General features: G+C 39.6%; 1 protein-coding gene across 1 annotated transcript in view; it reads right to left on the bottom strand.

The window, feature by feature from the left end:
- Positions 1-308: 308 nt before the first annotated feature.
- Positions 309-25,522, bottom strand: part of ca10a (carbonic anhydrase Xa) — a 222,516-nt gene continuing 197,302 nt past the window's right edge. Inside the window, exons 6-10 of the mRNA XM_051416835.1 lie at positions 17,318-17,413; positions 7,567-7,639; positions 3,807-3,961; positions 3,305-3,479; positions 309-1,343 (exon numbers count right to left, since the gene is read on the bottom strand). Of these exons, the coding sequence (XP_051272795.1) occupies positions 1,321-1,343; positions 3,305-3,479; positions 3,807-3,961; positions 7,567-7,639; positions 17,318-17,413 (522 nt within the window). The 3' untranslated portion in view covers positions 309-1,320. The remainder of the gene's footprint in view (positions 1,344-3,304; positions 3,480-3,806; positions 3,962-7,566; positions 7,640-17,317; positions 17,414-25,522) is intronic.

Here is a 25,522-nt window from a genome sequence, read left to right as displayed (position 1 = left end):
CAGGAGAGGAGGTTCCTCTCCTCCACAGTCCCCTGAAGACCCACTGATGTGATTTGAAAGACTATGACAGGTCACGGCAACCCTGATGGAGCTTCCCCTGCGCCCGGCTGATAGGCTTCGGCTGTATCATGCAAACAACGGAAAGAAAGCCAGACTGTAACACTGCATCTGTTTCAGCAGGAGACAATCCCATGGCATTCTTTTAGAGGCTCCGTCAAGCAAACACTACCCTGATATCTGCTCGTAATCTAAAAGCAACGTGTTCTCGGTGATGCCGGTGTTATTGAGCATGCCTCTGAGGAGGAATATTGACATATCAACACATTTAATATGGAACAGTACAAAACAGGTACAGGTACAATAAGTCAGATCCTCATATAGTGAAGCATTTTCCAAAAGTGAACTTTCCAGACACATTTATTGGGCTGATAACATTACTCAAACACAGTGTATGACCATTGTAAACAATAAAACAGAAAAAAAGGCATCAGCTCCGTCTGAGAGCTGCTCCAGACTTCAAAGTGCGCCAAGCTTTTTAAAATTTTCAACTGTTTCTTTTTTTTTTTTTTAAATCCTCTTAATATATCTTTTGAATGTTAATTCATTACTTTTCTTTACATATTCATTTTTCTGCAGTATTGATAATTATAATATGTACAAACGAGGCCAAGACACTGGTTGCTCTGAGGCTCTAAGAAAGCCTGTAAATATTTGTCTCCCATGACATGACTAGTTTTGTAAAATGACAAGGTAAGGCTGTGCTCCCTCTCGGTTGGTTTTTGCTGATCGCATGCCTTGTTGGTGACTGTGATGTAACGTCCGTGTGAGTGTTTGTTGACCACTTCGTCTTGACCGGTGGGATGGGGGCAGTGACTTAGTCCTTGGATTTCCCCACTGATAGCAACAATTTTTATGTACAAAGGCTTTAAAGTCCCAACGTTGTCCTATTGGTTGGGAGGCTATCAAATAAATGCTTCCACGCTTTATTATTTTTTTTAGTTTGTTTCAAAGTGTCTTTTTTTGGTTTTTCTCCCAAAAAAGTATCAAAATGTCCGTATAGATATAGTTGTACAGTAGGGGAAAGGGCTTGTTAGCATGTGTTAGATCGAAGGTTCAAACTGTTCTCGATGTATGAAAAGAATCTCTTTGCCTGCAATGCAGAGTTCCGGTGTTGTTTTGTCTTTATACAATGCCATGAAATAAACCTTAGATGAGATGCAGCCTTAAGCCCGGGTTTCAAATCTCTCCCTCCTCCTGCCCCCTCCTGCCTCGTCCCGCTCTCCATCTCTGACACTCATCTCCATGCTCATCCAAGGGAGGCTACTTTAGCAACCACTCGTTCACTGGAAGAGAGGAGAAGGACAGGAGTGAGAATACTGATTTATATATGTAGCACTCTCCACAGTTCAACTATTCTCTGGCATCATTCACACAACCCCCCCAACCCATATTTCATCTTTAGTGATAAAATACAATTTAAAAGGAATGGTACTCATGTGAATGGGTGAATTGGTGCCATTATGTTTTGAGTGGCAGCCTTAGCAGAAAATTGTACCCCAAACGAGGAGGTGCAAAGAACACGAGTAAACATTGTAATTTGATTTTTTTTTTAATGTGTCTTTGCTGTTATGAGTAGAACTTTATTGAAGTCTCTTATCAGAATTCTATATTCTGACAATAAAAAGAGTGAACACGATTAGCTCACAAAGATTCCTGATTTCCTATTCAGTTACGCCGATGATCACCTCTCTGGGGAGGGGAGGAATGCGTCTCCCACTCTTAAGGTTGACCTTACACAAATCACCAAGGAGACGTATTTTCCCTTTTAATGAGACCCCCCCTCCCACTCCCCTCTTCATCTTGAAGGTCTTTAAATCTCTGAACAATTAAATAGGCAGGTCTGCCTTCCTGTGTGTTTGCTCTCCGAGGGTCCCTGGCGGGTGCGTTTGTTTGGCGATCAGGAGGCTCTGAGGTGGGTGGGGAGGGTTGAAATCCACCCACAACTGCTGCACGGAATAAGAATTTCATCTTTTAAAGGGGAGGGGGTCGAACAGAGCATAACAGAGAAGAAATGAGAGAGAGACGCAGACAGACAGACAATCACGGTGTGTGTCGGCCACAGTACAGTAAGTCCTGAGTAAAACAATACAATGAATAGAAGGGGGGGTTAACGTATTTACACTTCAGGGGTAAAATTCGACATTCTGTGCAGCAGTTGCCCCGATATATTGGCTGAAACAGAGGAGAGATGGCAGACTGCAGCAACACCTCCCAGGTTGCAGTGATCTGTGACAAGCAGGTTTTCAGCCTTCCAACCACCAGATCTGTCAGTCAGAGCCAAACAGGTGTTCTCACTGTACGGCCATCTGACTTTCTTCTGCCTGTTTTCTCTTCTCTTTAGCACATCAATCTGCACTCTACATTTTACCAACCATCAGTCCCAGGTCAGCACTCAAATTTGATATTAAGTTTATTAATTATAATGGTGAGCATAGATCAAGCAATAATCCCCTGGAATTTATGTGGATGTCGTATCTAAAACAAATTACTTCAGGGGCATTCAGGAGCCCTGGAGCAGAGTTTGGTGAGTAATAATTTATCACGCTTACTGACCAAAAATGATATCTTGTCAGTTGCTTGTCAGAAGTTTGCAGGATGTAAACAGTGCTGAATGCAAAAGGATATTAGCTTCAGGGACCCGTACAGCTTTGAGTTTAGAAAATTAACACTGCTAAAGAGAATTGAGGTCAGACCTTCGTCTGCAGTGCATTTTAAAGTTTTAGTCTGGTTTATTCCAACTTGGGTACTATTAGTAATGTTAATGTCTAAGATCTGGATACAGGCTAACACCGCTAAAGAAGTCTGATGGGGTACAGTAAGAAACACAAGCTGACTGGTTTTAAACAAACCTCCAGGCTGGTCCTACGGAGCCTGACGAAAGGCTGTAAAATGTTATTAGGAGAGTCTAAATTAATAATATGTAATAATATGAAGTACAGTCTATGGATAATCACCGTTATGTGTACAGGCTGATGTAGTTTTTCTTATGAAAGATAGAGGTAGCCAGGTAGCCAGCTGCAAAGGTTGGTGCTCAGTGCTTTCAGCTACTACTGTTTTCAGCTGGGTAAAACAGCTGTTTGCAAGCGAAATGACATTTTTTATTAAGCTCTAACATGCTTTAGATTCAAGATATAATTTGTTTATGGAATATAAATGAATATGAACCAAAAAAAAGAAATGAGAAGGGGGAGGGAGAGATAACATGGCAGCATTTATTTAAAAATAATGAAGTAATCGTTCCTACCTCGGTACTGCAGCTTCTGAGCCCTGTTGTTGGGGCAGTCTTTGCCCTGCATGCTGAAGTTGATATTGGTGCGGATGCAGCGGTTGTTGAGCGGCTGGACCGGGCGAACATTGTCACTCATGCTCAGGAAGATCTGAGACGGCTGGTTCTGGCTCAGCAGCCGCAAGGAGTGCATCTTAGATGAAGACAGAGACGGAGAGAGAGAGAGAGAGAGAGAGAGAGAGAGAGAGAGAGAGAGAGAGAGAAAAGAAGTCATTGAGGAAAAGTCAGCCAAAGCATCATGAAAATGTGAGCCAGGCATTTTAATCCATTTTTCAGGCAGGATTGTATGGAGGATTAACCAAAGGAAGAGCTGAGAAAGTTTTGGAGTAAAAAAGCCTCGGTGCTGGGCTGACAAGTTTCACGGCCAGAACAATAGAGAGAAAATCCTTGGCTGAGACAGACAATCCCCAGTGCATTTTGGGAGTTGTGTTTCAGGCATGGTTTGGCGGCTGAGGCTCACCTGCATGCGTGTGAGGTACACAGGCTTGTTCATCAGGATCCATGTGGCTGTTTCAAAGCATGGAGGGATGGTCATCGATCCATCATATGTGATAAAACTACTGGTCTCTGGGTATATCTCCTCTATGTTCAGGCCGGTCAGTAGATACGCATCGTCTGTAGAAAGAAAAGCAGACAACGAAAACAAAAAAAGTTTCATCAAAGGACACTGTACTGCCGGCTCACATTCTACGAAATGTCTGTATATCACAACAATTAAGCAATTAGAGAAAGGTCCATTTTTTTTATTTTTTTTCCTGTAAACATCAACTTAAATCAGCTCAGATTCAGTAACTTGATTCAGCAATTACAACATGTGTTAGTGAGTCCACTGAAAGTTGGTATAACTATACACTCTATAAGGGGCTCTACTTTTTATACTTTGGGTGCATTTTACTGATGATGGTGGCTGAAGGTAGTTGAATTGCAAACCTGCACTAACTGATCTTTTTGGGCGGTTAAGTTAATATGGTGAACACATAAGCAAACATACAGCAGTTATCCAGCAACATTATCATTCATTTGGTGTTCTGGCCAACTGGTGAATTTAAACCAGTGTGTAGGATTTAGTGACATGTAGCAGTGCATTTGCAGATTGCAACAAACTGAACACTGCTCACTTATATATTGACTGACCTGGGAATGAGAATGGGCTGGAAGGAGGAAGGAGAAACTAGGGTGGTTGTGAAACTTGCCAAAAGTCCCTATCTACAGCCAGTGTTTGGTTTTTCTGTTCTCGGCTACTGTAGAAACACAGTGGTTCAACATGGTGGACTCCACGGAAGACGGTGTCTGTAGATAAAAACGGCTCATTCTAATGTAATGAAAACCTAACAATGCCTTTATTCAGATGATTATACACTAATGAAAACATACTTATGAATATTATATTCCATTTCTGACAATAGAGCCTCCTACATGTTACACAGTGGACCTTTGCTCTCTACCAACTCCTGAAGGAAATACCTGGCTCTTTAGCTGCCAAATGTTCCACTGTCTGTCTGCTGAGCAGGTACAGTAGGTTTTTGCAGCTTTTTCTCAAAAGTTGTGGACCAGAGAGCTAAATAATGAGCCACTATATAAATCACTAACTTAAGCTAAACTCAATTTAAGAGAAAGGAAGCTGTCAATTCAGGTGATAATTCTCTGTAGGTTCATCACTACAATCAACACCTTTCACATTGTCACACTTTCATTTGATACATTGTCATATAAAATAACAGTTAAAGCTGTTTTGAGAGGACTTTGAGTTAAGATGATTTTTCTTGTGAAAAAAGTATTGTTACAACAATGTGTCTAGAATTAACAACCACCAAGTAGCCAATATGGCAAAAGTTTAGTGGAAAAGTAGCTTTGGGTCACTGGCAAGGTGGCTATTAAATCATATTGGAACTACAGCGTAGGGCTAGGTTGACATCGCTGTGTTTTTTATGTGTATCGGCTGAGACTAATGTCTGTGTATGTGTATGTGACATTAGCAAATCTAATCAAAGCAGCTTACTATTACCTGGCGCTTCCTACACAATGTCTATTTTTGCGACACATTCCTGGTGTTAAGCAACCAAAAAGAAAGCAGAGATAAAGGTCTGTGTTTTTGTGAGAAGCACTGTCTGAATGATGCAGGAGCCCTGAGATCCTGCTTCAAATAAGAAAGATTCAAAAGGTTCAGCAAAGCTCAAAACTTGATGCAATTATTTGTAGTCAAATAATACGTGATGCAGTTTTATGGCTAGTTTTGTACCATCAAATTTTGTGACGCAATACATGAAGAAATTCTTACTAATGTGTACACTCTACACACTCATACTGTGTAGCAAATAGAGACTGATTTCTCTCTCTCTCTCTCACACACACACACACACACACACACACACACACACACACACACACATTTTGTTGCCAACTCCCTCATCACACACTGGGTCTGGTCACCAAAAACAGGCTGCCCCCCCTCACTGCTCATCAAGCACTGCGCTCATCTGTCATAACAAATATTTCTCACTTCTTATTTTGCGTATCATTTACTGTTCTGTGAATGACAGGATGTTGGTGTTGCAGCACAAAACCTCTTTTATCCAAACTGTCTACACTGTCAGGACGTTAATTAGACAGACTGCAACTCTCTTCCTCCTTCCTCTTCACACTCCAGTAGCGCAATCTCAATAACTTGTCATCTGTTGGGACAGCGTTGACAAATGGACTGCCTATTGTGATAAGGTCAACCTGGTGGACCACCAGCTTTAATGCTAAATCAACTGTGCTTCGCACCAGTATTAAAACACTGCTTCTTGTGAACAGTATGAATAATTGATTATTTATTAATTTATTTGAGAAAATCCCCATAAATCTCTGATCCTCTCTATATGCCATTCCACCTACAACATGTGCATGCCTCGGTTGCTGATCTTTGATCTTGTAGTTGAAATAAATAATTCTCTTTGCATGGTGTGCATGTGTCTTTTTGTTTGCATATGCGTACATATGTGCTTTAAAAAAAAAAAAAGCATGGTGCCTGCAGCATTACTGACTGTGAGTGGTATATGCCTAAGGAAACATAAGCATGAGGGGGTGGTGTGTGTGTGAGTCAGCATGTGTGATACAGTGTATCTGAGGGAGTTTTGACAGCTGTCAGAATCAGTGCTCCTCTCCAGCTCCTCCAGCTGGACCCGGAGGAGCCTCCCCTGCCCGTAGCCTCCTGCTCCACCCGGTGCCACTGAGACCCCTCCCACCCACAAGGGGTCAGTGCGTTTATCCAGCCACTCACTGCTCTCCCCCCATTAATCCAATTATTTGTTTCTTTTTTCCAGTTAGCCCTGGGCGATGTTCATGCCGATGCTGCCTTTCCAGTGACAGTCTGGCAGAGGGAAACCTCTGGAGAGCAGCTGTCGACTGCAGCCTCACCAACAGCCTCCTCCAGCTATCAAGAGCTCCCATGCACGCATGTCACCATCCCCATCCCTTAAATTACCACTATGAAACGAAATAATGATGCTTTAAGAGATCAAAAAAAGGAAAGTGCTCATTATAAAAAACACAATTTGACCGCTGGGCAATTGACCATTTGCTAAACCCCTCCTCTGAACAGCAATTGTCCAGTGATAGCTTAGCAACAGTACCTCGGCATAGCTGGCCTGTCAGTTGGATTTCTCCACATGATAAAGCTGTCTAAATAAATAAATATATATATACAATGCGCTTATAAAGAGTTTGGGTTTGAGTTCCTTAATTTATCTATTTCTTTAACCAAATCCAAAAATATAAGAGCAAAAGTGTAATTTACAAATATTAGCATATCCTTCTAACTAGTCTACCATCTACAGCGGTAACCTGATCAATCACTACAGCCATTTGTGAGGTGAGAAAAAAAAAGAAAAAAAAGTTCACGACTAGCACTAGAGGGTGTAGTATTTCCTCACAGTGTGTGATCCTGTCTTGGATACTAAGAATTTAGGCTAATGTTAGTGGCTCTGTCCTGTTGGACTCCAGCGACCCCAGCCAAATAGCATTACATTTTCCAATCATAATGATGATACTTTGACTAGCTAAAGCACCAGTGTGTAAGACTTAGTGACATCTAGAGGGTACTGATGTTGCAGACTAGAAATGAGAAGCTGCTTTTCTGTCACCATTAAGACTGTAATCTGCTATGTGGGAATGGAAAACTTGACAGGTCTAGTAACAGTAGGCTAACTAAAGGAGGAAAAGCTTAGCGAATCACTTACTTTTATATGTTATTCTTGTGATGGTGTCTCTGTTCAGCATTCGATTCAGGAATGAGTTTGATGTCTCAGCAATCTGGATTGAAAGAGAGAAAGAAAGAGAGAGAGAAAAAAAAGGGTGAGGTTAAAAAAGGGATTGATCATGTAATGAATTGACAGCCCATCTAAAATTAAACAAAATTGAATCCACCAGTTCAGTACTTTAAAGGATAATGCAAGTGTATTTTTAATCCATCACCTTTAATGCCCATGTAATGTCTAAACCCACTGATGTATTTTGCACAGTGAGAAGCTCCTACACTCTATTGTACTGCTGCTTTGCCTTCTGGAAAACAAAGGCTCCCACTGTTTTCAAGAAACCATTAAAAACTGCTCACAGACACACACTGCTGCCATGACAAAACATAATCCATCTTTTTAAATAGAAAATGCATTGTGTTCTTGTCCTAACCTGACTTTTTAATGGATCAAAACAAGTTTTATTCTATCAGATCTGAATGTGACAAGATCATTGCCAGTGACCCCGTTACATGTTATCTTCCACTATGGAAGAAGAAAAATTAGTAACATAAAAAGCTGCACATTAATTTCATGTTACAGGAAGGAACGTTTTGAGAAATACGCCTGTCTTTCTTACCGTTATATGAGAAGAACATCAATTTCATGCTGTGTGTTACGGGCTAGAACATGGTTAGCTTAGCCAAACAGTTCCAGCAAGTAACTCTCCCTAAAACCACACATTGTGTACAATTTCTCTGAGTGCACAGGTTATTCAAACAACATACAATGTATTAATGAGTGATTAAAGGTGTAAGTAAGCATATTTTTGAACTGTGGACTAGCTGTTTCCCCCACTTCCAGTCTTAGAACTTAATGTAAAAACATAATGGTGGTATTATTGTCTTTAATATTATGGTATATTATTGCTAACAACACTCAAATAAAAAATAGAAAAACAGACAAAACAAGGACAGCAATTCTGATAAGCATTATATTTGCTAATTTAGCATTTTCCTATAAATAAAGAAACAATTCAATACAATAGTAATTCAGTTTTTTGCTAATACAGTTGACTCAATAGCAGGGTGCTTAGTACAAGGAACGTAGTAAAATAAGTAATTTTTTTAATGAACAAGCACTACTTGTGTGCCTTTTTTTAAAAACTGTACTGTTTTACTGTTAAACTTTACTATTTTTGAGCCAGTAATCTACTTTTTACTTTGCTACATTTACGGGCGCACCTCTACTGCACTTCCCTGCCTGGAAGGAAAATAAGCACCACCCGTCTTGATGACACGATGACGACGGAGCAAAACTCAAAAGAAGAGGTTCCAGTGACAATCCCTGCCCACATCTGGCACCTTTTTATAGCAAAATCTATAAAAGACAACAGTTACATGATGAAGTGCTTCCTGTGACTCCCAAAAACACAGAGATCTGTGTTTTTAAAAACTTGACGTTCAGTTACTTTTCATGTGTTATGTTAATCTTTGATGATATGGTAATGATAGTGGGGCTCTTGGGCTTTCAGATTGGTGTGCCTCTGAAATCTGTAATGTCATGGAGACGCCTGAACCAATCTCAGTAACCATTCGAGTTTTCCACCCTTTGCTAGGCCCCTGATCCTGCTCCTCCCTGCACACTGATCCCATCATTGAGCCACACCTATACATCCACTACTGGTGTTAATCAGTGAGGGAGTGTTTTATAAAGAAGAGTAAATAACAAGTGAATTCATGTTACACTACGGTGACTCCTCGAATCAGCCATCTGGCTCATTTACGTACAAACGATTTTCTGCCAGCTTGTAACCAGTTGTACAAGATTTTACAGTTTCCCCAACAGTGGATGCTTGAAAGAACAGCAGATAAGCATTAAGATGACTTTTTTTCCCAACAGCTGTGCATGGTATTATGACACTAAGGCTGTAACAGAGCACACAGCTACAGTAACTGTGCAGCTTATTGGTGAAAAGGGGGCAGTGACAATGGAAGATGCCTAACAGGACAAAAGCATACATATTGCTCTAGGGTGTAATTGGTTGAAGCTATTATTTGTTTAGATTTTCCATTAGTTGCCCTGGAAACACATGCTGCTAATGACAAACAACAAAAACATTCACAGTCATTGATGACAGACAAATCAAATTGCAGCCTTATTTCACCTTGAAGATTAAAGTAAGTATATTTGATGCAAATCATCTGCATCTGCAAGGACATTGGACTGGTAAAACCAACCCTGGATCAACTTCCTGACAACCTCATTGGCATTGGACACAGGTCTCCAGGTGCTGAATTTTCCTATATGGATGTAATTCTTCGGATGCTGGGTTAGGTAAAATAAAGCAGACATTTCTTGTCAAACCTTGCCACCATGATGATTCGGTGAGCTCTGTCAAAGACCATAGAGACTTTATAAAACTTTATACAATTTCTCACACTTGTGCTTGGCAACTAAGTTCTGGTTTAGGGAGGGGAAATAATAGACATTGTGGTTATAGCAAATAAACTATTCTTTAGCGTGAAGATCAGGTTTAGGCAACACAAACACATAATGTAAATGTTAGGGAAAGATGGTGGTCACTAATAGTAATAAAAACATTTAATGCAAGTCAGACTCACTTTCAACTTTAGGTTACATAACTAACAGGAGATCCATCCTCTTAAGCCTGGAGGTATATACACTGTTTAACCACAAGTTTGTGTTATGGATGATGTTCACAACCAACACTCCAAACAGAAGAGATGTGAGGCAGCCATCAAGCGCATGCGTACGTGTACATAAAAACGTATAAAGAAAAGTATATCTCCGGCCTTACCTCCCTTGCCACATAAAGGACACACTACTGCTTAATGTTGGCACTGAACGTGATGTGTTGAATCGTCCAATATGGACAAAATTCTGGTCTTGGTAAAATATACAGCATACATTTTTTATTTGACCCTGCCATCGAGACGATTTGGTGACCAGAGAGAACTGAGTGAAAAACAATCTCTAGTCACTGGCCCCAAAATCTGTAGAATGACTTTTAATTCCTGACTCCACTATTACTCTGCTTGACCCCCTCCATTGTTCATTGAAGATTGAGAAGTGTGCAGCAGTTCCCAACTCCAAGACATGCTTGCTATATAGCTGAGGGAAGCATCTCACACTTCATGTCCACATATCCACGCCTACGCCCTCCTCTCTGCCTTCCTCTCCACTCTTTCTATCGCTCACTCGCCCTAGTTGGACTTCGCAACTCTAATTGTCGAGATGTCTTTGGGCGAAGTGATTAAAAAGAGATGTGCTTGTCCCTCCCCTCCCCTCACTGCAACTAAAATTACTTAGTCTTTGACCTGTTCCCTGTGCTCTTCAGGCAGACGTTATGACTTTACAAGCCACTCATGCTGCTCTCTAGTTTTCCTACTCCCTGTCTCCCTCATTTTCATCATTTTCCTGGAAAAGCACCTGAGGGGATTCAGGCAATCTGCCTCTTCTATTCCAGAAATGTCTGCACATAAGAAAAGTACATACTTAGGACCACATGGCTGAATGTCGATCAGACACAAGATAACCACATCTTGAAGATTCATATATTTCTTGCTGTTACATCAATGGACAATCAAATGAGTGAATGAAATGGCCTTGCATTCACAGTAAAAGCCTGCCCCGGTGTCCCTCCATTGTATATCTGGCTTCCACTGAGGTCCCCACATAGCTGCAGTCACCCACTGCTGTCCTTAATGGTGCCTCACGACTCGACGCCCAGAATGGGGGCCCTTCCTGGCAATCTGAGTCACAGTGATGGGATCGGAAATCTGACAAGGTCTTGAACGCGTGAGTCACTGAAAAGCAAGAAAATCGAGCTTCTGCTCTGAGAATGATGTGGCTAATTACCACCTGTCTGCTCAGTGCTACTACGGGAGAGTCTGACCTGGTGAAACACGCTTAAGGCAGTGGGAGCGGAGAGATGTTAGCAGATAACAAGTGGAGTTGGGTGGGTGTGCGAGTAGGTGGCAGGTGAATGCATCTGCGTGAGCATGATTTTTTAATCTCTTGGATTAACAAAATTGTCTTCCCTGAACTTCAACACTTCACTGCTGCTGCAATGTCTTTTAAAGAATGTTGTGCAAGAGTATTTATCTAAAGCTTAATAAAAAGGGGTCAACTTAGTGCTGGGAAAGGATTCTGAACCCTTTTTGGTATAATGAAGAGGTTTATCTTAAAGCTTTGGGCAGCTTTTCAGGTTGACAAGTACTACTACTACTTTTAAATGAGGTCCAAAAATCCCACAACATGGGGTGGCGTCAAAAACTAGTGGATGTTAAGTTAAGTGAAGATGACAAATTGGAAAGACCACTTTGGAAGAGAGGTTTTCCTCTTCAGAGTGCTGATGACACCAGTTAGAATTTGGGAGAATGGAGCAAATGTATGGTCTTATCTAGCTGTGACTGAAATCTGCTCTCCACTTTCGAATTTAGACTGATTAAAAAGTTGATATATAGAGCTTACGTAGTGCACCTTTTAAAAAATAGACTTCTTGAAAGTACTATATGTAAGGGATAAGATTTGACAAGGTGTCCATTATCAGGAATTAATGGACCATTAATTCATAATGACACCTCGAAGGGCATTATCCCGCTTATACCATGGTCACTTGCCAAAGAAGAAAAAAGGATCATTAATTTATATTTTCATGTGTTTTACAATCAATCAAAATCTAAAGTTTTTTACAAGCCACAACTCTGTTTCCCTGGTAACACCTGAGGTCCTTCCTAATACCTGGAACAATCATTACCATCCCATAAGGTACTAACACAATGGAAACATTGTTCACTACTCCAGTAAATAGGATGAACCTTGGATATAACTTGGCAACGGGAGACATTTCTTGTTCCGTGAGGTCAGAGAGGCAGTGTATGTGCTTGTGCTCTCCTTGGCTTGGATGGACATACAAATTGAATTAAAACTAATTGAATTATCAATACAAAACACAGTACCAGAAAGTAAGATACAAGCCTGTGTACACGAAAAGTGTACAGAAGTGATGAGCATTTGGCTAAGAGATATCCAATCACTGAGCTTTAAGTACTGCTATGTATGGCACTAACAATGCATAGGAGTTTAAGATGACACTTTAAAACTACATTTAAGGGCTGAATTCACCACAGCTGACTCATGACTGACTCCCTCAGCAAGTATTTAGAGCCATCCACCATGCCAAACTGACAGAAAACATATGTTTTCTCTGAAACTAAGCTGTAATAAGCAAAACTGGTTGCCATAACATATTATCATTAACTTATCTGGGTGACTCCTGTGTTTCTGTGTTGAGGGACACAGACTACATTTACAAGCACACTAATTTTCCACCATTCCTAACGATTAAGTCAACTATTAGGGGGCATCCCTAGTGCTAATTAGGATAAATGAATATGAATAATATGCTAATTGATTTAAACTTCCCAACATTTTCACACACTCTCTTCTCATCTTCTCTTGAAGTTTACTCAACTTTTCTTCTCTTTTCTGTAAAACTGTAAATAAGGCAAAAATGGATATAGAAATCAATATATATAGTTGTTATATATATATAATATAGATTCAAATTTAGATTATTTATATTATTATTATTTATATTAGATTATAATAGATTATTTCTAGGATATTTGGTAATTTTCTGGTGTTTCCACGACTGGAAAACCAGTCTCTAAATTTCCAGGTTTACCAGGATAAGTGGGAACCCTGCATTAGTTTAAATTATTTTAACATGAAAAGGCATGTGAGGCCTTCTTGATTTGAAGGGTGTAAGAAAACTTTAAAAATATACACAGTAGGTCTATAGCTCATTATCCTACATTAACAAATATGCAAGCGTCGGGGGGAGAAGAAAAGACTGAATCTGTCAAAAAAGAAACCTATTATGTATGCTTGTTAAAAATGACAATAAATACATAACACAGACAGAATTTTATTAGAATTAAAAGATGAGGAAAACTCATCCTTAATCAATATTAACTTCCTGCCGTTATTGTATTCACTTTGTACAGTTTTTCGGTTGTTCTCTAAAGTTATTGTTATGCATTGAATATAATATGAAATATACATAGAATGTGAAATTTAGTCAGGGGTTGTCAGTTTAGCCAATGATAGAAAAGGGGTCCCTTCAGGAAAAAACACTGCTCTGCGGTGGCGAGATTAGCCTTACCTGCTGCAGCTACAGAGAGGATGCCAGCCAGAAGCTTGAATCAGAGCTCTAGCTAATTCAAATAAGAGAACAACCAGTTGTTTTCTAACACAGTTTCTCATCATCTTTGATTGATGATTTAACTGGATGAATTCAATGTTCCAGGCTTTGGGAGTGCTCCAACTGTCTGAACATGGACAGGACTTTAATTCCCAAAAACACTGATGCTGGAAAATTCTACTGACGTCACTACTCTGTTGTGTTCATATTATGTGTGGCACCTTTAAGATGCAATAAATTGGTATTGAAATACCAACACATGAGTATAATAAAATCGTTCTACATTTTTCCTATAGCAGTGCAGAGCTGCAGGGCCATTTCATCAGCCTTTGCTATATGCCAACCACACCTGCTGCACTCCCCTTCCAAAGCCCAGAGCCCCTCTCATAGGTCCACTCTCCTGCTGGTTAGAGGGGGCCAGTTGAGGAGGGTTGACCCAGGTCAGCGTCTTCCTCAGTCTCTTCAAGACTAAATGATGGTCCCATTGACATTGGGGAGCTAATTAGCAGTTAGCAGCTGAACTTTTCAGGCTTGTGCGCGCACAGTGCTGAGGACGCCGGCTGCCTCTTTGATCTCTGAGCCTCTCATTCAAGATGGAGACCTCTCATACACAACAAAGAGGCAGGGGAGTACCGCCACCACCGCTGACACAAAGCCAAGAAGCACAGCGTTTCGCTCCGTAGGATAATTGGATTGCTAATTGTTTGTGAGTTGTGAGTTCTTGAGTTGAAGATTTTGGGCAAAGACACAGAGGGAGCAGGGGAGTGGAGGGGTGGGAGCACTGAGGCCGGCGTGCTGCAGGATAATTCAGCTCTCTTTTAAACCAGTATTATGGCTACTAGATAGAAATACAGAAAATCAGCCAATTTAATGTCTTAAAGGAACATGAAATCAGAAAACAGCAGAATCAACCGTGATACAGTTAAGTTGAATATGGACTGACACTTTGTGAAATGAGAGCCTCACAAAATCACCTCTAAATCACACCCATATTTGACATTATTTGTCTCTACCTCTTCAAGAGTTGGTTTACACACTCCCTTTATTTACAGGCATACTTTTTATACCATTTGGGTGGTTTCCCCAACAAGAAGTTCCTCAACTATATTTCATTGAATGGCCCTTCTTCTTCTTCAATTAGCATAGAGATGTCATTAAAATTGACAGTTCAAAAGGCTTGACATGCAGTGACCAATCTGATAGACAAAACCAAATAACATTTAATTTTAAAACAACAAGGCTGAAACTTTCTTTTTCCCTTCTGATTATTATTTGGTCAGCTCTGTCATAAAAGCCTTGTAAAAGCTGACATCTGGTCATTTCTTCAAAATATACACAATAGGCTCTCAGCATATAGTATATAGTTCATTTCGGTGAAGAAAACTAAATTAATTATTACTTATTTATCTTAAATTTAAGATTAAGATTATTATTTAAGATCTAAACACAAGCTATATTCACAGAGCCTTCACTCTCTGATAAACAGCCTTGTCCTGCATTATAAAAGTATCTGAATTTGTCAAATAGAAGCCTTTTAAGTATGTATGACTGTAAAAAGAAAAAACAGAAACATAATACAGAGAGAATTGTATACACAAATCAGGAAAAACCTCATCTCATGCAAGCAATATTCACAGAAAATAATCTGCTCAAAATTCATCCAAATTCCTGTAGTTATTGTGTTCACTGTTTAGGTTCACTGTACAGTCTATCAGTCGTTCTCTACTGTTATCGTTATACATTGAATACAATATGAAATCTCCAGAAAATATTTCATATTATAAAAAAGGTTCCCTTGAGGAGAAAGGTTGGGAACCACTGATTTAAATGAATACTTTTCTGTAGAATATAGTTATCTAAAAGACTTGGAGTCTTTTGAGTAGTATACTAAGTTCCCTGACTGAATATGAGGTGTGCCTTAGTCGTCTGTTTCATTAGTGTAATCATTACAAATTAGCTCCACCAAATCTTATCTGTATTAGACAGATGATCATTTGTGGTCACATTGACACCTACGGGCAATTTAGAGTGGTCAGTGCGTGGACTGTGTGAGTAAACAGGAAGCAGGCATTGAGAGAACACGCACAAAAAATAAATAAAGTAGTAGAATGAGTATGATTTGAGTGCTTCCCTTCATACTTTGGGTCATGTAAACCTGAGGTGTGGTGTTGCCATGGAGACAGACAGGTAGCTATGGACTACACCACAGCCCTTTTTGTTGGTTTAATTTCCCAAATTTGATATGCAGATATTTATCAGCTAGAATACTTTTGATACTGAAGAAAATGTTGACGGGGCGCAGCTGGCTTAATCCAAATGTAGCGGGGTCGGCAGCTACGTGCACTTTTTTCAAATCAAGGAGATAATAGAATGCCTAAAATGTATATCATATGGGAAGAGTCATCCTGTGTAGAGCCTACATCTGGTTTTGTATCTTATTGTTCTTCAACTGCCTTCATCATTCTGAAACCAGAACACAAGAAATGTTGAAGATGACTATTTTTACTCCTGCTATCTAAAAACTACTACTTATGTCCATAAGATACTTAGCTTGCTCACTGAGGTGAATGAAACACAACACACACAAGACAACAACCTCCTATGACAATGTTAGCTACCTAAACTTAACCCTAACCCTAAAACATTCTGGGCTGGAGCCACAGAAGCCACTTCCCTGCTATACCCATATCTATGAGACAAGATCTCCTTATGATTTGTAAAATTCTCCAAAAGGCATTGTAGAAAGTGTTCACTGGAAAGAGTCATACTGATTCCAGCAGTAATTGTATGACATCTGTGCATTTCTATTTAAATGAGTTGGAGCCAGACCGATACATTGGTAATATATTGGTGTCAAGCCTAGTAAGAGAGAAGAAGCAGTTTTCAGCAAAGTCAACTAGAATTGGTTGAAATCGTATCTGTTAAATTATTGTTGAAGAATATTTAATTATAATATAATTATATATATTAGTTATATATATTTTAAGAAAGTTATTTGTTTAAGAAAGAGTGAGTACCTTTGCTGAGTTCTATTGGTGCTAAATCGGGACCCAATCCATATAGAAAAGGTCTATTTTCATTCCAACTCAAAAAATCACTAAATTGGTCACCATTTTGATAATTGGTGAATTGTCTTAAAAGAATGTTGTGAGTTGTGACAAAAAATGCAGTTTAAAGGGTTATAATCTAAATGTTTGTGTAAATGTCAAAGCTGCCACAGAAACACTTTGAACACTTCATGTTCAGTACTGCTCAGTTTTGTACTACATGTTTCCATCTGTGTACTGTATACTGTAGCTGTCGTGTAATGCCGAAACACTGACTAAACCAGGTCAGGTTCCTTGTGCAGCCACTGTAGCTGGTGACTCAAATTCAGTATGTCTAGAAGAATGTAGAAAACTCCTGTCCAATACAGTTATTAGTACTGTGTCAGATTTTCAGGCTTTAACCTATTACATCATTGTCTCATCATAGCTTCTGAAAGAATATACATTGACAGTTATTAAGTAAATGTATGAAACTTACCTTCATGAATATAGACACAATGACCAATCCATTGGGGCTTTTAGCAGCTTCTGTATAATTTGTGTACAGCTCATGGTTGTAGTGGATCAGTTGAACCTGGAACATACAGAGAGGAGAAAGAAAATCATACTCACATTCTTGGCTAAACATTGTGATAGTGAGACACAAGGTTGATCTCCACAGTGAATACAAAATAGTGGAAACCTTGGACTTGAAAACCCTTCTCAAGAATCTATATCTCATTCACCTAAATCCTTCCTCCCTGCTACACCATGTCAGATGATTTAAAAGGGAAAATCAATACGGATCAAATCTCTCTCATGGATTCACCGAGACACTCATGCAACGTTAGGAGCTAGTGTTCGGAACATTTTTATACTCGGCGTAGCTGTGGATGGGAGTAATAAGAGGGACATAAAGAGACAAGGATTCTGTCATCATTTGATCCAAGGCCAGCCTGCTCTCACAGGCTGAGGTGAGCGCGGCTAAACCATCTCCCAGCATGAGGTTAATGTCTCACTTACGCAGATGCTGCATCCACTCCAGCTGTTCAATATTCCTGCCTTTTAAGGATGTCTGGGCGTGGGCAGGCCGTACCGCTCAACTTCCGACTCATAAAAGTGGCCCACGGATTTGAAACATATAATGACAAAGTGAAAATGAATAGGAAGAAGCAGTCAGCAGAGACGAATCCATCTGTATATACAGTATGTATTTTTTATGCCTTTATTGGTAAGTCGACTGTGGAAAAACAACAGGAAATGATGGGAAGTGACATAAACTGGGCCTGGACCACCAGGGTGCTCCTGAAATATTATAGTATATATTATTTATATACTACATGTACACATTATAGTACAACATTGTTTTAGCAAGAGGACTGAGCTGTGGGCGTTGGTCTTGGTAATACTGGTTGGTCAGTCCCTGATCTTGGTATGGTCGAGGTGATAAGGCCAGATTGTTTGAATTGAACTGTCATTCAACTTTGTGTTTGTACGGGTTCAAAAAAGCCACACTCAAAAGCCACGCAAAATTTCTGCCATCATACCACATAGTCTAACATAGTCAAATGAAAAGTGAGCAAGTGTTGGTTGAGGCACAAGACTACAAAATGGACTACAAAAGACTACAAAAATTACGCTACTTAAGGCGCCTTTCCATTTAGTGTAGCAGAGCCTTTCAAGTGTGCCAAAATGTACAATAACAGTCGCCCGTTTGACCTGAATGGCACAGAATCTTAATTAATATTAATGGTAACACCTCTTTCTACCCTACTATTTCATGTCAAAATGGCTGTTGTGAAATGGTCTGAAGCCGACTGCATTCTAGTAACGCAGGCCCGGTTTTGGTCTGAACACCCACTCATACTGCATGTGCAACTTTGCGCACTGTCGGCTTAATGAAGAATGGAAGTCATCCATTCCAATGGAGGGTGAATGATGGATAGTAATGGATCAGTGCCTTCTTGTGGCCGTTTGGTCAGCTGGCCATCAGATCACAGATATGTGGAGTTTTCCAAACTTGGTTTTGAAACCAGACCGTCAGTACAACCAAAAGGAGAAAATGGACAATGAGAGCCTTGTAGTAAAATACACTTTTCCATTTATATTATGGTTTGAACATGATTAAAATGTAACAGGTCTTTTCTTTACAGCCCATTCCTCTCAAAATCATTATCAGGCGGTTTTGTAGCTTGTGATCACATCAAGACATTTGCCACTCTTACCCCAAAGGCAAGGCCTAGGCTTTACTCAATGTTGCTTCAGTGGTTCCATCCTGTTCTGTTAGCGTTCTGGGGGCGATTGTGCAAGTTGTACACATAGTGTTTTGTCTTTTTTCTTTGTAAGTAATATTTGTTCTGTTGCTGACTGAAAAATGCAAGTAGGTTTTTCTACCAATACCTTTAATTCACCAAGTGCAGTATTGTGGAATTGAAAACTGTAACATGCCATTCCTCATTACCTAAATCAGTAAAGCTTACAACATTACTACTCTAATCTTAAGCTTCTAATTTATTACCATAAGGCTGTAGTACTTCTCTGTTTGAATCGTAATATACACAATGAACTGCTATGTATATAAAAGCAGTAAAGCACTTATTTAGAGCACAAAGGGGAGGTAATGATTTTCAGATCCATCCCAAAGGCTCTTACTCTTTCTCTCCCCACCTCCATAAACTTCTCATCCTCTCTCATTGGCAAAGGCCTTGGCAAGTACTGTACTGGAGGGTATAAATAAACAAATGTAAGAGGAGAATAATTATGAAATGCTCGATTGGGGGAGCACAGAGCGACAGAACGTCTATAAATGCAATCAAGGCGAGAGAGGAAGTGATTAGGGCCCTACGTTGATCTGATTAGATTTTTAGGTGAGAGCGGCAGAGGCAGCCAAAAGAACTCATCCACACTCCCTCAATGACAAATTGCACAAAGTTTGCTGCTGGTGGGCAATAAAAGGCCAGTGTGGGCCATAATAAAGTGAGAATGTCTGCCAAATGGAGGAGAAAAAAGAGGGAGATGCAGAGCAAAAGCAGGAGAAAATAGAGGTCATAATTAGATACAGAAACAGTTGAAGAAAGAGAAAGGGAGAGGAGTCATTGCTCGTTGGCAGGGCCTGTGAGCCTGTAGCACTGTATCATTTATCACAACGTCCCTCTGTTCAAACACACTCACACTAACTGCTGAGTACAGTAACACCTCCGCCCATCTCACAGGTACAGTTTATTAAGGTTCGGCCTTTACACGCTGTTCCTGGGGCCTGTTGAACAGATTGTGGTGATGACAGAGATGCAGACAGATTTTATAATAGGGTGTGACAGATATTACAGCTAGTATAAATTAGGGTTGGGGTTCAATAGCACTTCATCTAACCGGAATCCGGTATTGAATCTGCTTATCAAATCCAAATCCCTGATCAAATCTATTTAGGTTCAGCTTTTAGACAGCTGAATCCCCCCGAGTCCATCAGTGGCTTTCAATATTTGTTAGGCGATAAAGAGAGAAATAACTAAAACACACAGCTTTTTGTTTGCAGAGAATCTAGGTCACGTGATAATGAGTGCTTGTATATGGTCACCATGTATTCTGGTCACCAAATGACTTAGGTCATGTGATGGCACCAGAGCCAGCTCCACAAGCTGAAGAAGATTTAACTAGGGTTGTAAACTAGAGTACCTAACTTTTTTTCATATTTGCTGAAACTTTCACAGAAAAGTAATCTGTAAAAGAAATTTAAAAAAAGAATCCACAAGGTCTGGACAAAAATGACCAATCAGAGCCAAGAAAGAAAGAAAGTTGATTGTTGAGACTTATTTCCAGGTCGTCAAATATCAACACTTTTGGTTTGTGGATAGCTGATTGTTAATGGGAATGAGACTAAACAAGCAGTTACCTTTCTCTGATCTGATTGGTTGTTTTTGTTCAGGCCCGGTGGATCCTTGCGAATAGCATTAGGAGCAGTAGGAGGAGCCAGTGGGACCTGATTGTTTCACAGATACACGTACGTACTACTGTCAGAATATAGTGAAAAGCAAATATGAAAAGAAAAAGAAAGGTCCAGTGTGTAACATTTAGGAGGCTCTATTGTCAGAAATGGAATATTCATAGGTATGTTTTCATTAGTGTATAATCACCTTAAAATAGGAAAATAATTTTCACTTCACAAATTCACTCTTAGCGAGTTTTTCTGCAGCCACAGTAGTTTCTCCTATACGTTTGGTTGAGTCCATCTCCAGGTTAATGGGATCTCACCGCTAGATGCCACTAAATCCTATACTGATCCTTTAATGCTCATGTAGAACATCTTTCAATTAGACCATTTTGGCAGTATCAAAAGGGTTCTTCTGTGTGGAAAGCCTCCAACACAAGAACAGACCAACATCAGCACAGCAAAACTTGTGCTGGCTCCTCAGTGTGTTAGCAGCTCCTTTGGCAGTGCCACTTGTTTTTAGGCCTCAGGGGTTTCACTTGGTTAAACCTGCAATGAAACCTGCATAGGAAGCCACACTGAGCGGGAGGGGTCTGAGACAACACTGAATTGGGTGTGAAGGGTCACTTTTGCATGGCTGGCTGTTTTTCTCTGTAGTGTGTGTGCGTGCGCTTGTGTGTGTATTTGCGTGTACATCTTGGAGGTTGTGACAGCCTCTTTATGTCATGATGGCTGGCCCTGCCCCCGGGGGGTAGGGAAATATTAAGACAGCAAGTCGATTGCAGAAGAGAGGTGTTCAGCGCTAACGGTGAGAGGGTGTTTAAAAGCGCTGGGCTGGAAATGACGCTCTCCATCTCCACTTCCATCCATCCGTCCTCCCTCCTTCAGATTAACTGGAGCGTAGATCCATAAAACTAACAAACGGACAAGGCCTTCCACCACACACACCAGTCACACTCTGATTATGCACATGGACATACATAGCTATTGTTTTTTTTTTATTCAGGTGCTTTACTGGCACCATACTGGCACTATCATGCCATCATTTGTGTTAATGCTCATCATGCTAAACTGGTAATTGAGCGTAATGCTAGATTTTGTCCTATCTTTTTTCTGCATGTTTGTTTTCCTCAGATCGAGCTGTGCAGTGACGTTCTGATGTGATTTTAATCCAAGATGCACCACAATTAGGACGCCGTGGTGCAGATGTGGGCGAAATGTGTTGTTTAATAGTGATTAATGATAATTAGGGGGAGAGAAAATAAAATGGAACAAGCTCCCTCATCAAAAGAAGCTCTGTGACCGATAATTTGCCGCAGTGATATTCGCTCAATGGGATTTTCCATGTGTGCGACTGTGTTTGAAAGAGGACGTACAAGGTGTGTGTCTGTGATTGAAGTGTTTGGAACAGCTGCCTATGGTGAATCCTTCTCAAACACTTCACAAGATTTGTATTAAATATAGCAGGATCCTCTGTTTAGCAACCACAGTGTTTGTAGGGGCTAGCTCTCTGTTGAATTTATTAGAGTAATCCTAATTTAATCTGTTTACACTCATTATTTGAATGCACCATTTGTCGTTTTTTGTCCATTCTCATGTTGTTTCATCAGATGATCTAAATAATGGGTGATAATGGGTAGAAAAGGTTATGAATGGAACAGCTGCTCAGTGATTTTCAATCATTCAGACTGCAGTTTGACTGGATGTTTTTGAAAAGGGAATGAAAACAAAAGAATAGACAGTCAAGTGCTTTCTACTATAATATGGCAGTATTATAATGGCTTATAAGAGGGTGTTTTTTCTCACTCATGGTCGACTGTTGTTTCCTTGTATTCTTTACATTGTATGTAAGGCATCTGTGATCTACCCAGATTTCCTCCGTACCTCACTCTAACAGCTTGTAACTTATTTGCCTCTTTGTTGTGCTTCAACTCAATGTTATCCTGCAATGGTTTTACAATATAGTATACAAGGTCAATTTTAGATTACTATAAATAAGGTACCAATATGTACACGTGTTAGGGTCGGAGTTTGACGGACAGTCAAAAGTGTTGGCTGGCTAGGCAATGTTATTTTCAGTTTGTTTAGTATACATTAGATTTAATATACATTGACTTACATGAATACTATTTAAACGTGCTACAAGGTGTTTTTAAAGCTGCAGTAGGTAACTTTTATACAAATTTAAATTTAATTATAATATTAAGAATATTTCATCATATTTGCTGAAACTTTGGCATTTACCTGAATGAAAACAACCAATCAGAGCTGAGAAAGATACAAAGATGCTCAGGGATGGAAGCTGGAAGATAGTTGACTGTTAAGTCTCATTCCCAGGGTCCCAAAACATCTGTATTTAAAAACCTGGGAATGAGACTCAACAGTCAACTCTGATTGGTTGGTATATTGTAAGCACAGCAATACATTGGGATTTTTAAAATCTTTCTGCCCTCCAGACACTGTTTTTTGTCTATTTCACTACAATATTATTAAATATTAACTTGTAAAGAATTTAAACTCAACTCACTTCTGTCTTTTGGCAGTTATTAAGTCCTTGTGTCGCTACACAAACAGGAACTTCATTTAAAACTCACCTTACTTGTGCATTCAGGGAAAATTAAGGGCATTTTTTTGCAGTCTAAACAAGTCATGTACTAGTTATTAGATGTGTAATCATTTGTATCACACGTGTATTGCCGGACTGCACTTTGTTACAAGAAGCAGCTTTGCTTTTGCAGCAATTAGAATGATCTCTTTGTCAAGACAGCTGACACTTCTAGACAATTCCTGAAGTAGTCAAGTGATTCTATTCCCTCACCTCGAGAACAGATTGTCATGAAAAGCACTAATGTGCTACATTCTATATTTTATATATATCTAGTATTTTAAAGACCCATCTAGGGATGGTATTACACATCTGCATAGGTTTCAATTACTGTGTAAAATCCACTCTAGAAGACTAAAAGATGGAATTCCATTATATTAATGTGATTGAGTTTCCTTTAACGCAAACAGCCAGTGATTTTAGCATAGTGATTGTGACCTTACTTAAACATAACTTAAAAAAATAAAGGAGATGACTTCTTCCCTGTGGTGGATCACATACGTTTCAAGTCTGTACAGCAGAAGACTGACAGAAACACAAAGCAGCAGCTGCCTGGTCGGAAATCAATCTACTTTAGAAAACAATTGGCAGTATTGTAAAGACAAATATTGGCATTAGAAGTTTATCCGCGTTTGCAAGGATCAAATCTGACTGTAAATAAAAGACATTTTTAGAGAGCAGTTTTGACCTGACTTATTCTGAAGACGCGTGTTTTTATCAGAGGATAATAGGATGACTGAGCGTTCCCTGAGTGTATAAAAACATGAGCCAACCTGGTGGAGGAATAGAATTTGGAATATTTTAGCACTTATTAAAAGGCAGAGGTGTTTCATTTTCAGATTAGACTGTGAAGCAGCTCCAGGAGAGCAGAGCTGAACATGCCACACACAGACACACACAGACACACACACTACATTCAGGCAGGAAAGCAGACATGGCATACAGAGGTTGCGCCTGTGTTTCTGGTTATCTCATAATTAATAATTTTATGAATACAGATGATTTGGTTCTCTTCTATCTCTGCAGTGTTGGTCTTCAGAAGCTGTAGTAGTAGCAGTATATTGTAGTGTATTATTATTATAGCACATTATGGTGCTGATTTTGACATTAGATTTAAAATAGTGCTGTCAAACGATTAAAATATTTAATTACGATTAATCGCATTAATGTCATAGTTAACTCGCAATTAATCGCACATTTTTATCTATTCTAAATGTCCCTTGATTTCTTTTTATCCCATTATTTTTTCTCATTTTAATGCTCTTATCAACATGGAAAAGTGGATCAGCTTGCTTTGTGCAAATGTTGTTTTTTTTAAAAAAATCTTCCATTGTTGCCTGGCTTTGACGAGGGGGCGGAGAATTCGCATCAGCTGTGTGTTTGGCCATCAAGTGGTATTTCAGACTGGAGGTGCTGCGATGATAGCTCAGTTCACAACGACAAAACACACAGATCACTTTGGTCTTGTCAATGGAACCATTTGGCAACTTTGTAAAAGTAAACTTTCCATTCAGAATATTATTGGCATCCATTTCGGCGTCTCGCGCTCGCCATCCACTCAAAACGTAACGTCTACTACTCTTAAACAAGTGTGTGCGGCATGCCTGTTGTTTTGTTTCCGGTCTAGCAAGATCCGGTGTGGTGTTGTAGTTTTTCTAACGTTACTAGTTGTTGCAACAGCATGTGAAAAAAACTACAAAGTATGCTAGGCCAAAAAGAACGTTAATCTTGTGATAAAAAAATTGACACCGTTAAAATGGGTTTTTGTTAACGCTTTTAATAACACATTTAACTGACAGCACTAATTTAAAATGAAATAAATGTGTTAATTCTAAAATGAAACAAAAATGCATCATCCTTTCTACAAATTTAGACCCACAACGTAATTAATTTGCGCTGCTACACATACTGTACATAAACCAAAATGGCAGGTGCGCTTGGAGATGATCCCAAGACCCACTGCCTGCACTTTTATAATAGGTCTGGCCCATGTGAAAGCATTCAGATTACAATGCATTCTGCCTGCATTTACATTCACATGCAGCTTTCCACATATTTTATTATTACCAGGTAAAAATGTAGTGTAACATTTAGGAGGATCTATTGGCAGAAATGGAATATAATATTCACAGGTATGTTTTCATTGGTGTATAATCACCTGAAAATAAGAATTG

This window comes from Dicentrarchus labrax, unplaced genomic scaffold, assembly GCF_905237075.1.
Source record: "Dicentrarchus labrax unplaced genomic scaffold, dlabrax2021, whole genome shotgun sequence".
Classification (NCBI taxonomy): Eukaryota; Metazoa; Chordata; class Actinopteri; family Moronidae; genus Dicentrarchus; species Dicentrarchus labrax.
This window is presented reverse-complemented; position numbering and strand designations above follow the sequence as displayed.